Source organism: Phalacrocorax aristotelis, chromosome 1 (assembly GCF_949628215.1).
Source record: "Phalacrocorax aristotelis chromosome 1, bGulAri2.1, whole genome shotgun sequence".
Lineage (NCBI taxonomy): Eukaryota > Metazoa > Chordata > Aves > Suliformes > Phalacrocoracidae > Phalacrocorax > Phalacrocorax aristotelis.
The window spans coordinates 154676790-154692849 of NC_134276.1; the positions used below are offsets into that span (position 1 = coordinate 154676790).

The 16060-nt window shown below is 42.3% G+C and overlaps 1 protein-coding gene across 1 annotated transcript in view; it reads right to left on the minus strand.

Moving 5' to 3' along the window:
- Positions 1-3198: 3198 nt before the first annotated feature.
- The window catches only part of AGK (acylglycerol kinase), a 38421-nt gene continuing 25559 nt past the window's right edge, over positions 3199-16060 (minus strand). Inside the window, exons 11-15 of the mRNA XM_075117034.1 lie at positions 14359-14506; positions 11985-12082; positions 9747-9817; positions 5361-5445; positions 3199-3667 (exon numbers count right to left, since the gene is read on the minus strand). Of these exons, the coding sequence (XP_074973135.1) occupies positions 3530-3667; positions 5361-5445; positions 9747-9817; positions 11985-12082; positions 14359-14506 (540 nt within the window). The 3' untranslated portion in view covers positions 3199-3529. The remainder of the gene's footprint in view (positions 3668-5360; positions 5446-9746; positions 9818-11984; positions 12083-14358; positions 14507-16060) is intronic.

A 16060-nucleotide genomic window follows, 5' to 3' on the forward strand; every position in this document is an offset into this window, starting at 1 on the left:
TTTGGTGTGATGTCTCTGGTCAGTTGCTTGTGATCAGAGCTCAGGCTGACTGGTGGTTACCGTAACCGTGTGTATATCCTGTGCCCTGGTAGACACAGTCTGTCTGGTACGTTCCTCACTAACACCCAAGTCATAGCACAGCCATTGCAGGTTCTCAGTTGGTACTTGCTTGAGTTTAAACAGGAGAGCAAGAGCTTCATAGTGGCATCTTAATTCAATTTGCACTAGGAATGTATAATCAAGTAATGACTTATTACTGCTTGTACTATCTGGATTGGAGGGTAAAGCTAGGTTTTCAGTCTGAACACAGGATATCATGCCAGACACTTAAATCACAGAAGTCTTCTCACTGCAAGGTTAGGCCAAGCTGCGTAGAGCCAAGGACAACTAAGAACTATAGTGGGATACTAGGAGAAAGGCATTTTACTGAATTAAAGTTCAGATTTGTCTTAGAGACATGCTAATACCTTCTTTTCTAGCATATATGAAGTAGTTACTCCAATTTATGTTAGAGCTAATGGCCGTGTCACAGGAGATGAGCTTGCCTATTGAGCATCCTTAAGGGCAGAAGAAAGTTCCATCACCATTTCAAGGGGAAATAGCTTACTGTACAGCTTATTCTGTAAAGCAGTGCTACTGCAATACTTCTTCCATTTTAAGAACTGCCAAAGTTAATGGGCAAAAAGGTAGGAGCAGCTGTGGCCCTCTTGATCACAGACTATGCAAGGGACAGGCATGCTTTGCTCTGGGAGGGGGAAGGGCATGAGCACTGCATCCTAATGCAGAAGTATAGGTACACAGGACATGTACTGACCCAAATTCTCTCATCACAGCTATTACTTCCAGGTTAGTTGCTGTCTCCTTTCTGCCCCCAAAAAACTAGCGGTCTAGTGATTATGGGAGAAGACAACACGTAAGTCTTTTGTGAGGGACTGGAATGTACTGACTTAACAGAATTATGTGTCTGTCTAAAACAGAGAGTACTAAATGCCTATGAACCAGGATTTCAGGGCCCGATTAATATAACATGCCATTTGAATGGGAGTGTTTCACCATGGTTAAAATAAACAGGTGCCTTGGGCTGGTCCATCATTAGTTTATTATCCTTCCTTTTTATTTATGTTACAGTATTTTAAGCCATTCTAGAATGGACTGTAAGTTGAAGCCAGGAGAAGTGTTTTCTTGGGTGGGACCTAGGATTCTGCTTCCTGTCTTGGAGCTGATGGAGAGAAAGCTGTCTTGCTGTCAGACAGAAATGTGAGAACTGAGCCCTTTCCTCAACACTCTAGATAGCAGGCTCAGCCCGTACTTATTGATGTAATGTTTTCCTCACACCTACCCCCTCTGAATGTTGCAATTCAGAGGTCTAGAACCACTCTATAATGGAAGACCTCTGAATTGTAGAAGAAGGGGAATAATGACTTGAATAGTATTTATACAAGCTACTCAACTTACGCTGATAAGACTATTTAAATATCAGCCTGTGTCTCAGACGATCCTTGGTACTTTAACATCAGAGCAGCATTCACAATACCAATTCTGAAGGGAGGTCTTGGTGACCTTCAACAAGGAATTGCATTGCAGTGGGAGCTGTGCATCTGGTACTATGGAAAAGAATTAGTCATTTTCCCTATAAAACAGTACAGATTAACCAGAAGCTAGTTCTGATCAACTCGTCCCTTGTAGCAGGCTGGTTGTAGTTCTAACAGCTCTGATGTTGTTTGCATCTTGCAGATGTGTGCTTGCTCCCATAGGCCTGTGGCTGTGTAAACTGCTTACTTAAAACATGGGTATTTTTTTAATACAATTAAAGCATACCTTTTTGAAATGTCTGCTGCCTTGTCTTTCCTGCCGCCTGAACAAAAGCATTGCCAATTTTATTACACAAGCATTAGCTTAATGAAAAAGTCAATTGCTGAGAACTCTGAATGAGCCAGTGGCTGCAGAGCAACTTTCTGGGTGTCTCTGTGGCAAGCAAAAAGAGCAGAGCACAGCCAACACGTTCCTTGGAGAATATCTCAGGGGTCCACTGGGCACTATTAATTGCTGCAGATCAGAAGAAGGACAGCACAACACAGGCCCTATCACCAGCATAACTATTAAAAAGAACTGGCAGGCTTCTATTCCCCTAGATCTTAGTCAAGAAAGGGATGAGTGCTCACCCCAGTAGCTGAGGTAATTAGTTTCTCACACTATAGTCAAGGGAAGGACAACATTCGGTTTGGTTGTGGCATCACCAGAAAACCAACCCCACTTCCTCTTTGAAAGCATTTTTCCTTTAGCAAGTCTCCAGCAGAGGATGCTGTTGCAGCAGCACACAGCCACGATGCAGTCTTTAACAAAGCTGCTGGAAGTCAATTCACGAATGTCCTCATTTTGATTACAGCAAGGAATCAACAGATGAACTTAAGACTACATCACAGCACAATATGGGGACTATGTACAAACAACAATCACATCAGAAAAGGATCAAATTTCTTTCTTCCAGTAAGCAAGGCAGAATCATATGAACTTGTAAGTTATAATAAGAAGGGCAACAGATAACCTTGCCTAAGTCAGTAATAATTCCTTTCAGCAATTAAAGTGAAGCTGTAAACAAAAACTCAGAAAAGCAACAAAACTAATTACAGCACTGGGGCTCCAGGGAATGTAGGTTGCATAAGAAGTGATGAGCACTGTTTACATTAAAGAGAAGAGCAACCAGACACAATCAATGAAAAAGTAACTTGGATGCTCTTATTTCTGTTACACTACTACAGGAATAAAATGAATACTTACAAAGACTCATTTGACTTGTTAAAGAGTCTTTCCACATGTACTTCATACAGCTTTGGGTCAATGATGACATTTTCCAATTTGCTTCTGTGTAACATACCTGAATTTGATCAAAGGAATATATTTCTACTATATTATTAACTGTAACTGTGTGCTGTTGAATCTGACAAGATGAAAAAAATAACATAAATATTTTATCCAGACACATATGGGGAATTTTTAAAACTTCCTCTGAAGATTTCATCACCGATCTTCAAGTTATTTTGTGACAGAGCAGGTAACCAACCACTTGTTTTAATGTGGCAATTCCATAGATGTTCTTCTCATTACTTCCCCAAAATAAATTTTTCCAAGGTACTAGGTTTTGCAAAATTTATGCATAGGTAAAGTAGACCTAAACTCTTGAATCACAAGGACAAGTGGGCTTTCATTTTACATTAATATACAATTGCATTAAAGCAGTAGCATCTGGCACACAGCACTCAGCCTGCAGTGCTGTAAATGGAACACTGATGACTTCTTTGGGGGAAAAGATGCCATCAAGTTAACATGCATTTCTTAAAAATTTAATTTGCATTTTTAACCCCCCTTGAGACTAGCCAGATCAGCTACTTCCAATAGAAGTACCTTGTGCATAAAAACAGCCAAATGGCTTATTAGTCTGGTGGGGCTCATCGAGTCAGTGATGAGGTCTCATGTACCTTGAAGAGACCCTGATAAGGCTGGTAAACACTGGCCCCTTTGACATGAATTCTCATTGTACTGCTGCACGGAGCATCTGCTCTCTTATTCTGGGATCACAGAAGAACCGGAGTTTACGGGGTAATAGCTTCACCTCCACAGGCATAGCTTCGTACTCCTCATTATCAATGCCAAAGGATCCCTCAGTTCCCTGTGTACAGATAACAGTGCTGATCAGGGTTAAACATCAAACAGATTATTTCAACAATGCTGTAATACCGATACCCAGTTTTACTAACAGACTGCAGTTGAATATGTGGCCCCTCCCTATGCCTTCCAGCCCATTTGGTCTCAGCAACACGAGAGCTATCCTTCACTGCACATAATATATTAAGAGCCTGTTGCGTAACATGTTACCTCACTTAGTTGCTCATTGGTGGTAATTAAATGCTAGGGAGCTTTAACGAACCACATTGTTTATACTGAAGGTTTCTTTGCTATTGGAAGTACAATTATATGCACTTAGATCTTGGTCTGCCAGTGGTGACGTAAACTAATCTGAAGTGCCTGTGGAATAACTCCTATTAAATCCACGTTATGAACACCTTTTGGTGTTGTTTTACTACACTGATCTGAAACGTGAGATGCAAAGTAATTCACTGGTCAGGAATTACTCAGAAGAACTTTCCTGAGCATTTTCTTTAACACTTATAAAGTCATCAGTGATTAAAACCGTTCATCAAAATGGCAGGCTGAGTACACCTAAACAAATTTGGTGACTGCTTGACTCAAGGCAGGGCTACGTTACGTGGATACCCAAACTACGTCCAAGTGAATTGGTACACCAGAACAGCGCAGATTAGAGAATGTAGCACAGGTCCTGGAAGTCAGAGGTATAGCAGTCCACCTGGATCAAGATATCCTGCTTCTCTGCAAAGCTGGTGAGACTCCTCCGAGCTGCATCCAGTTCCTTCATGAGAGCTAGGTGAAGGAACTGAACGGCACTGCTTTGTACCATGCACACATAGCTGAATATTTTCACAGCAGCTGCAGCATGAAAAGCTCATTTTGTACCACAACCCTTACTTATGGCTCAGCTGTACTTAGCCCAACACTTCAGAGTATTCTTTCAGAATCACAAAACTGCCATGATACAAGCTTGATACAAGTATTAGGATGCTGGCTAATCATGACATCATAATTTATGATTTTCACTTCGTAGCCACAGATTTTGTCACCTTTTGGTGTGTTCTATTCTCTCTTAACATGAAATTCTGTTGCTGAATGATAGATCATTTGAAGATAGAAATTATCTATGAGATTGACTTCATGTCCTTGCAGAAACAAGAAAACGTCCTCCCCAAGGCTGCAATAACAGCCGCCTTCTGTCTAAGAGGCAATAAAAGACTAATCTAAACTCCACAGGCGGACACAGTTTTGCCCTCTTTTTCAGCCTCATCTATTCAAACTTTCAAGACATTTCACTATAGTGATCTGAGCCCCACTGCCTTGTGTCACCCTCCTTGGTCTCCATTAAGCTTCTAATATTTATCTCCTCTACATCACAATCCCTTCTAGGGTAAAATGTAGAGGAGGAATTCAGTCTTCAATACTAAGAAGGTGTGGATATCCAATGCACCTGAGTAAGAGGCCCTTTACAACCACTGCCACTGTCTACCTAAAAGGTCTGTCGCCATTTACTGGCAGAATGAAGTTTCCCCTCTGGTTTACAGACCACTTTCCAGTACGCGTCTCCTAGCCAGGGACCAAGTTGTCGCAACAAGAAACCGAGAGTCTCGCTGGCGTCAAACTCTGAGGTTTGGAGTAGGGATTTCTTAATGTGCAGCATCAACTGGCATGAGGAAATAAAATGACAGAGTTTTCCAGCTCCCTGAGCTTCTCACCTCTGGAAGTTGCAAGATGCATCTGCTGGCTTGGATGCACTGACTCCCTTCAGGGCATATATGTGGATCACGCATCTTTTGACTCCTGTTCAAACAAAAAGAGAGGTAAGGTAAGGAGATGATTCTCTAGGAAATAGCCATCTTTATGGATGACACATCATTGTGGGTTGGTAAGTCACTGTGCATTTGGTAAACTTGAAGGTTATGTGTATATACAAATATTTGTGGGTTTAACTGTGAGAACGTAAAATAGGCATTTCGTCTTCTGCTGCAGTTAATACATATAACAGTACGCACCGACAACCTCCAACCAGCTTCGGCTCTGAGGCTCACAATGTATTTGAACTTAGAGTTTTGTATATCTGAACATACAGCAGTTTTGTGCTCCTCACTTACATGCTGAACTGTACAATTCCTGCAATCAATGACTACCATCTCCTCATGTCCCATGCACCCACATAACTTACCAGCAGCCTAAGCAACCCTAAGCCAAAAAACCTGATAGAATTAGAGTTATACTGAACTGCTAAACTACCATCTAAAAAACAAACCAACCAAAAAAAGCCTCTCCTCTCACATCACCATCAGTCAACACGAAGTTTCTTATTAGCTGCTTTTTTATTGCTCTTGTGAAGAAACACCCAGAACATCATCATTTCACCCATTCCAAATAATATACCCTTTTTTGTCAGTTACTCACTCTCTCTTCTGGTGCCTGATTGTTGTTTACACACTGTACTTACAGAAGTGCTACTTTCCTCCTTCTGTGGATGTCAAAGGGAGCACATAGAAGGCAGTTGCCTGTCTTAGAAAGCTGGTCATGCAAGTGCCATGTGGTCTTTTTCAAGACTTAGGTTGCTGTCCTGTCACTGGATCAACTGTTACAGAATAGCGCATTGCGATTCCTTTTCCCAGCGCATGCTGCTGCAGAGCATGCACAAGCTCTTGGGTACGATGACCTACCTCTGTCCTCCTGGCTGAAAACACACAGAACCTTTTGGCTGACCCTTGACAAAGGGTACACCGCACCCCAGGCAGTAAACCCTCAGTTTGGGCTCCTCTCCAGACAGACAGCAACACACAAATAGCAAAGGGGACAGCAGAGAGTTAGAGCGTTAATGTGTTACAGCTCTCAAACATCAAGAATTATCACAGATATTCCTCCAACAGGCAATGCCAGCTGTCGCCAACTTTTCTGTCTATTCTGTAGACTGTTATGAAAGAAGAGTGTATTTAAATATTTCCCAAGAAAAGATGTCACAAAAACATGTCCAAAACTCCCTATACGCCAAGCCTTCTATGCCCTGAGGAATGCGAGCGCCTCTTAAAAATCACAGAAAATCCCAGAAAAAGAACATGAGAAGGCAGGATTGAAACAGGAGATAATAATCAAAGACAAAGGAAAAAAAAACCTAAGACACCAAAGGAAAGAGGGGGGAAGGACAGAAGGAAGACTAACTGCGGGAAGTTTGTTTTTAATCAAATATGTATACACTTAAAGATTAATGAATGAATGTGGGGGAATTAAACTTCCTCCCAGCCATATACATTATAAATCATTGATGGCAAGCAATATTGCCAGTTTATGTAGTGTTGTACAAACAAGCAGCAAGATTCCCTGCTTAAGGTTTAACCTGCTCAAAGTTTGACATACAAGATCCTAGACATTGCACTCAGGTGAGCAAGTAGATTTTTTGGTCCATGAAGGTAAATGAAGCTCTACATAGATGGAATTATGGGGTCAAGGGAAGCTCAGAAGAGGCCATACATGGAACTAAAGATCAGTCAAAGGGGAACGGTGGTAGAAGCAAATAGACACTTGCAGTGATTGCCTCTCTAGTGACCCAGTATAGAAATATCAGAAATCATTTCTACTTGATTCCACTCCTTACTCAAGACAAAAGAGCCAGCTGAAACAGGAGCAAGACCAAAGCCTAACAGCAACAGTTCCAATTAATTGCTTTATCCCGCTCCATATGCTGAATTACAAAAATACAGGCATAGAGATAACCACAACAATTATTGCAGATAACACACAATATTTTAACCTAGTTCTTGTCTCCAGAAGTGGCCAATGTGAAGTGATTCAAATTAAGACTCTCTAACCAAAAAACCAGCCTTCTGCACCATAGCTGGTAACTGTATCCAAGCCCTGGAGTGACAGCTCTTCGTACTTTCACATACGGAATCTAAGCTGGTTATCAGGATGTGGATTACTGATGCTACACTTTCCATCCCCACTCCCCTTCCAGCACTTCATAAGCACTACAGTGTAACCACCTGTTCATCCCACATCTTACCTTAAAGATCATCTCTATCCCTGCTGCAGATTCTCTTGTTCACACAAATCTGATCCACAGCTGGAGAGCACTTTTATACACCTGGGTTAGCCTACTCCCTTCTTTGAAATCCAACAGCGGTTGCCCTCCAGCACTCTGATGCACTCCCCCATACACCCCACACACACACTGCCTGAGCCTGCATGGTAGTTTCCCGCTGGATGCATGGGTTTCTTCTGTGTGATCCATCAGTTCTGATCAGCTCGTATCAATATAAATCAATATAAAACCCCCTTGATATCTGCACTGATAAGGTATTTTCCTTAAAAATCTTTTCAATCCCCCAAATACTGGTGGAGTTTAAAACTATGCATTAAAAAAAAGACAAACCCTGTCGGTGCTAGGCAATGGGGGCCTCTAATAATGGTCTAATAATGGGCTTGATTCAAACCTAGCTGCCAAAGGGCATTGTGCAGTGAAAAGCTTCTCTGAACACCCTGATTTTGCCTTGCAAAAACAGGGCATATTTCTTCTGTTCTGACTCCTCTCTGTAGGACTAACCAGTCCCTCCCGCTGCTCCCGCACCCCATACACCACCTCTTTCTCCTTTGTTACCCACAGACTTTTTGGCACTATTTTATCAAAAGAGCTTGTTTCTTTGAGATTTGCTTGAACAACAGCTCAAAGCTTTTGCTACTGCCTCTAATTAGCTCTAGCCAGCAGAGCATGTTAATTCTCATTGGAGGCTTTTTCTGCGTGACAGTGTAACTGCAGTCAGAAAATGCGACATGCTACTGTCTGAAGCATGTCCAGTCCACATGGGAGACATTCTTTACAGTGGGTGTACACTCAAATACCACTCCTTTAAATCACACAAATTCATCCACATTTTTTCTGCTAGCAAAGTGTCCAAGAACCCAGCATCTCCTTTGTCTCCCTCCTTTGAGAGGCCAGATTCCTCTTGCTGATAATGAGAAAATCTCCTCTTCCATTCCTTCTGTAGGCTTCAAAGCAAAGATTTCAGTCCCAAGCAACCTACAGTCCACATGGCACATGCACTTTAAAAGCAGTTGCAGGTGGTAACCTGACCTACCGTGTATGCATAGGTCAGAAGATCCTATATCCACTGAGGCTCATGGGATGCTCAGATAAGGGGCCTGCTGCTGCTATTAGTATCATAAACAAAACATACATATTAGGGTGACAAGCAGCAGGTAAAAATGTATTGAAATCTTTCCATTGCTTTCACTAGAGGGAGCTCTAAGACTAGAAAACGGTATTGGCAAACAAAAAGGTAATATGCAGAAGAGCACTCTTGGATTTAGTAGGAAAATCTGTTGTTGCAGGTAAAAACTCCACTGAAGATGCAGTGCATTTGCTAGCGGGACTGTAGGGAGTAGCTGGAAAAAGCAGCTCAGATTTGTGTCTGGTGAGAGCAGGAGGAACAAACACACTACAAGACAACATTCCACGCACAAAGGAAGAAATACAGGTTCGCTCCTTTCTACACACTGCTGCTTCATACCTGCAGCCTTCTTACTCCATGTGCAAGCAGCACCAATACATTTGTTTAAAGTCCCTATTTAAATTCTCATCTTGCCAAAGTTCTTCCAGCTCAGACCTAATTTCTTACAAGATTTACTGAGTCAAGGGAGCCCTTCACTTAGAAGCAGGGCCTGTCTCATCAAAGTTCAAAAATTCCAGGTACCACTAATACAAACATATCAGCTCTGTGACCTGCCTCTCAATCCACTGAGCAGCTAGGGCTAAAAGATTCTGGGGACAAATCTGTGTTTGGCTGTCTATAAAACTCAGTTATGACAGTATCTTCCAAGTAGCACCAACAGCTAGAAGCTATCAGAAAGAACTAGAAGCTAGAAAGAACTCTAAGTAGACTACTCTCTCTTGTTTCCAGAAAGAGAAAATTACTAAGAATTTTAAAAAACAAAATCAGTAATCCTCATGAAGCATTACTGACTGGTGTCCTTTGCAGCCCTCTGCTCCCAAGTTCTGCAGCACAAGACCTGAGAAAAACAGCACACTTCTCAGAATTAGCGTTCTGACTCATAGAGATTCTGTCGCCTTTTTGCAGCCTCCCCATACTCACCCTCTGTTTACAAACTGTCCTTTGCTGACAGTATCTGCTTCAATGCAAATATCCATGAAGTCTTCAGTGCGCTATGCAAAAAAAGATTCAGAAATGAAGCAGTTAACACTTCCAAATGCCACACCCATGATACTGCAACATGTTCACAAAATGCCCAGTCCATTGTCCCACGAAAGGAGGCAGAAAATGGATTTCTGCATTTCATGCTTTTCTCCACTCTCAACTTGTGATTCGGATTATAAGTTCTAGATAGATAACTATTCAAAAATAAATACCACAAGAAGGGAAATAATGATTCACACATTTGGCTTCTTGTTACATTTCACACACTTATTAAACACAGTAATAGCACATCACCTGGGTTTACTTCTGTTCACAAAGATTTCTAACCAATGGGTCTTTCATGACTCTAAGCAATAGTGCAATGTCGCAACATTTAGCCACCAAACACTACAGTAAGAGAATTTTAAACAATAAAAATTGGAAGTCAAAGCGTTCTTGATATCATTCCTTTAAACTCCTTACTTAGCTTCTTTTCTATTTAAAGCCTGCCCTTAAACCAAGTATACAGTAAAGCTTTTGCCAGGAAAGCAACTTTGATTAAGATGCAATTCATTTTTCATTTATTTATTTTAACATCGCTGTCCTGGCAAAGGTCCTAGTGCAGACGCAATCAAAATGACAAAAGTAAAAATAAATGCATCTATGAGTATAACTTGTTTTATTCCTTTGCCATTATCTGCAGAGGCAGGCTTGGCACTGTCTGAGCTGCACCTGTATGGCTTTATCAGCTTCTCTTCAACAGAGCAGCCTAGGCACGAATCTGAGGTGAGGCAGAAAGACAGGAGTGGCTGACAACACTGTGCAGATATGCCCTGTATCGATTTGAGAGCTGTTGTTCAGCTCTGATGGCTTCAAGAGTGGGAGTTAGAAGCAGTTGTTAGGGGTCCGTAACTGTAGAATAAAAGATGCAGCTCTAGAAACAGAGAAGTACAACTGCCCTAACGTAAACTTGCCCATTTCTCTAGGCTATGCAAGAGACCTAAGAACCCTACATCACTTCTTTGTTCAATACCAGTATTAAAGTGCATCCTGAAGGTGTAAAGTCTGATAGTTTTTCAGTTCTTGTAAGTGATGTAATGTAAAACCAGACCTACTGTAATCCAGTTCAGCAACCAAAACTGCTTTGTTCAAGGGCCATCTAGAAACCACTAAAAAACCCAAATACCCTGGTAGTCTCTGTACAGCTTCTACCATTACTAGGACACTGGTACTCCAAATCATAAGCCAGTGATAAAGAAGAAACTAAAATTAATGTGGTACATTCTAAGGAAAAAAACAGGAGAAAATTTTAAGACTAGATTTGCCTGGGGTTTGTTTGTTTGTTTTTTTTAACGGATCCTACAAAGATAACATGTCAATACAACACAAATTTTCAGGTTCTTAAAGACCCTGAATTCTGAGCAAAAAACACGTTGCAGTAAGTTCAACAGCTCCTGCTAATCTGGGGGTAGTGGCAGTGGTTTCCTGCAGCCATGAGGAAGACATAAAGGGCAGCTCATCAGTACAGGATCACTGTGTTAGCATTTTACAGTAAAAGTGAAGACTGACATCTATCCAAATAGCTTTCACAGCAATAAAATCGCACCAAAACACAGACATAAGCCAACGACACGTTTTAAAACAGTGAATGAACAGTATGAGCGTGCTAAGGTGGTTATGACAGAAACAGCTCCTTGCTCCCTTGGTTCTACTCTTCCACAACCACCTGCATTTGCTGTCCTTTAACTCAGTGTAGCCCCTCTCTTTTCTCTTGTCCCCAGTTCTTTTTAACTCTTTGCTGTCCAAGCCAAAAGACAGAGAAAAAGCCACAACTCTAGGCAGACACTCAGGCTTACAGCTTCCTTCCAGCAGCAGTCGATAGAATAGTATCACTCCCCCATGAGTCAAGAAGGAAAGGAGTGCCTATTTTGATGCCTTGGTTTCTTCTGGACAACCCTACAGCTTCTGTTTGGCTAGTGAAACCTTCTCATTATACAAATTCTCCCTGATCCCACTGCATCCCGGTTTTACATGCTTTTACACTGGCTCTGAAACTTGCCCAAGCTTAGATTCAGCCATGGGCCCCTCCTTGCATGGGGCAGTTTTATTGATATAGACCAAAGAATAGAAGTTTAGCAAGAAAGGAAAACAGTGTGGGCAGGCAGCATTTGGAATCCAGTTGTGCTATGGTCTTACTGTCAGATCAAGCTGCCTGTTCCGAGTTGCAATGGAAAGCTCAATGGTAGATAGCTTCAGTTCTTCCCAGTCCTCTGGGGCTACCTCCTGGGGGATTTCTGCGAATCCAGAACAGAAGATATCATTAAGTGGCATTTAGTTACACAGATCATCGTTTCACTGCTATGAAGCATGAAACATCATTCTGCAAAAATCACTCTGACCCATTGAGACCACTAGCTTTGTTTCTTTCAAACATCAAAACCTTAAAAAAGGAAAAAGGAGCTTGGGAGAACTGAGGGAAAGACAAAAATACCACCAGTATTCACACAGTAGCAGAAAAGAGTATCGAGCGCATTACATGGCAGCCTGTGAGTCTTTATGCCCAGGGGTTACAGATCTCCTGGGCTAGTATTACAGGAACATCTAGAAAACACATGAAGAACTGCTAGCAGAAAACCAGGACTCCAATGTTTACGACGCAGTGATAACATGTGTCTTCTGTAGGAGGAAACCCCAAGGTTCAGTTCTCATATACAGGTCACTTAGTCCATGCTTCTGTCTAAATCACCTCTACTAGCCAAGAAAACACAAGGACTTTGCATCGCTCCAGTTTGCACAAAATAAACCACCCCCCTTCCTTCTGCAGCCTGCCACACACACCGCCTAGCTAACAAGCCAACCCAAGAGAACAAGCCAACCACAGAGCACAGAGAAGAAAATTTATGGTACAGAAAGGAATTTAATGTACTAAGAGAAACTTAAGGCTTCTGAATGCCCCAACTTTTATTGTCTATTTTAAGTAAGTTGTTGCTCTGTGTCAGCAACTCCCCCCACCCAGAAAAACAGGAGCTGCTCTTCTCTCACCAGCCCACTAAGAAGCCATTCTACAGGAGGAAGATTTCAAAAAGCATGCCCATAGGAGCCAAGTGTCAACTACAGAGGCTTCCATGGCAATGGCAAACAACTGTGAGCCCAGGGCATACCCTGGCTTCTTTACAAATGAATTTTTATTTATGAAACCACAAGCACTGACAGGACTACTCTGTTCCATTTCTGGCAGATATCACTGTAACTATCTTGACAAAGTCACAGTTTTAATAAATAGTAATAGAATCATGGAATCATAGAATGGTTTGGGTTGGAAGGGACCTTCAGAGGTCATCTAGTCCAACACTACTGCAGTGAGCACGGACATCTTTAACCAGATCAGGTTGCTCAGAGCCCCGTCCAATCTGACCTTGAATGTCTCTAGGGATGGGGCTTCTACCATCTCTCTGGGAGACCTGTTCCAGTACTTCCCCACCCTCACTGTAAATAAGTTCTTCTTTATATCTAGTCTGAATCTACCCTTTTTTAGTTTAAAACCATCACCCCTTGTGATCACCATCTGATCTGATCTGAAAGGCTGCAAAATGGTCTCCCCAGAGCCTTCTCTTCTCCAGGCTGAATAACCCCAACTCTCTTAGTCTTTCTTCACAGGAGAGGTGCTCCATTCCTCTGATCATTTCTGTGGTCCTCCTCTAGACCTGCTCCAACAGCTCCACGTCCTTCTGTGCTGAGGAGTCCAGAGCTGGACACAGTACTCCAGTGGGGTCTCACCAGAGCATAGTAGAGGGGCAGAATCACCTCTCTTGACCTGCTGGCCACGCTTCTTTTGATGCAGCCCAGGATACGGTTGGCCTTCTGGGCTGCAAGCACACATTGCTGGCTCATGTCCAGCTTTTCGTTCACCAGTACCCCCAAGTCCTTTTCCACAGGGCTGCTCTCAGTCCCTTCATCCTGTATTGATATCGGAGGTTGCCCCAACCCAGGTGCAGGACCTTGCACTTGGCCTTGTTGAACCTCATGAGGTTTTCACAGGTCCACCTCCCCAGCTTGTCCAGGTCTCTTTGGATGACATCCCGTCCTTCTGGTGTGTCAATTGCACCATTCAGCTTGGTGTCATCTGCAAACTCGCTGGGGGTGGAAACGAACCCGCGAAGTCATTGATGAAAATGTTACACAGCACTGGTCCCAGCACGGACTCCTGAAGGACACCACTCGTCACCAGCCTCCATCTGGACATCGACCACTACCCTCTGGATGCAACCATCCAACCAATTCCTTATCCACCAAGCAGTCCACCCATCAAATCTGTATCTCCCCAATTTAGAGAGAAGGATGCTGTGGGGGACCACGCCAAAGGCCTTAGAGAAGTCCAGATAGATGACATCCATTGCTCTTCCCTTGTCTACTGATCCAATCACTGCATATAATGTAATAATATAAAAATATAATAATATAAAAATGAGAGAGCAGAAAAGTAAAGCAGAACACCCACCCCACACCCACCCCGATCTATTAGAAGAGTAAAGCCTGCCTGTGAGTTTACGCCAAAATGCACACACCTCACCTTTTGGAGGAGACGACCAGTACAACCGAAGTCGTCTGTAAAGCCTCACGTACAAAGGAGGTCTGGACGGCTTCTCCTCTGGCTCTTCTGGAGGTCGCTCGGTTGGACCCAGATACATGAGAGCAGCTTGATGTTTCTTAGGCCATTCCTTGGATTTACATGGAAAGGAAAGACAGAAGATAAAGGGCCTTTTGTTGAGCACCTACCTTTGTCTGAACACCTACCTATCTATTTAGTCCTTCAGCCTTTTTATTGTGTGCTCTCAAGTACTTCTCAGGGCTATCCAGATCCCACCACTGCCTCAGCCTACCTTATTGCTCTCCAGCCTCCAGGTATATATCTCACATATATGTGAGATGACATTTTTGCAGCTTGGAAAAGATTACCTGCAGTTCCCAAGTCTGCTAATCTACTCCTTTCCCACATAGAAGGGAGGTATTTTCCCCTCTATAAGCAGAGGGTAAAGACATGTTTTCTTTGCAGCTGATGTGTGACAGGGTGACCCAGCTGCTTCCGGCTGGAGGGAACAACCAAAACCAGCAAGGTCAACATTAACGTTTGAAAGCACTGTTGGTTTCTTCATGGCACAAAGGCAACCTCAAAGAGCAACTGCACAGCGGGGTCTAGTGCAAACAGGCAAAGACTACAGTGCTGTGTGCAGCCAAGAGGCACTAAACCTGGCAGGCCTTTGTTCTCCAACAATTTAAACAATCAAGATCTGACCTTACAGTCAGCTGCTTATAGACAGCAATACAATAGGCCTTAATGCAAGTCAGGTGAGCTTTATAAAGCATCTGAGGAAAAAAAGAAGTAAAAAAAAGTAACACATAATTCTCAGTGATATTTCAGATTCCAGTGCCACAAACTGATGGGCCACAGAAGAACCTTAGCTCCTGAAATACTTCCAGATGCTGACAAGGTTTATTTCCTCTCATTTTGTTTTAAAAATAATTTCTGAAATGCTCAAAACATAGGACTTATGGAGGGCATAATATGATTGTTTTTTAAATGTATATTCTAAAACAACACAGCCAAGAGCCCACATGTATTCAATACAATTATTCTTCTATGCACAACAATTATTTTTCTATGCACAACAATTATTTTCTATGCACAAAACTTTAGAAGTAGTTTTGGATAATACAGCAGAGGTTGTTGAGCTAATTTTCCTCATGCCTCTGAGAGCAAGGAAAGACTCCACTATCATACTTACATAATAAACAGGACAGAGGTTGTATCAGTAGGGCAATACACGAACAATAAGTATTAATGACTAAAGGAAACGCAGCAATGCTGTAGTAATTTAAGCCTGTATATTTTAGAAGAGATGATAACACTCATAACAATGCCCCTACCAATATCAGAGGTGAGTTCCTTCCTCTTACACTGTTTTCATCTACAGGTCATCCTGTTTCAAAGGACAGCTGCAGCAAAACCAGAAAAGATGAAGTGCACAGCAGCTAAGACAAGCTAGGAAGAGATTGAGCTCAACAGGCTAAAGCCACTTCTTATGGAAATTAACAAACTGATAACAGAAGAGGCATATAAAGCAACAAATACCACAACTAGGGGAAATCATACAGAAACCTTTCCACCTTAATAGCAGAAAAAGTGGGTATTTCTCTTCAACCTTCAGCAGGTCAAACAGACCTTTTTAATGTACAGCGAATAGCTCAGCAGTGAAATCCACTATTACTGCCAC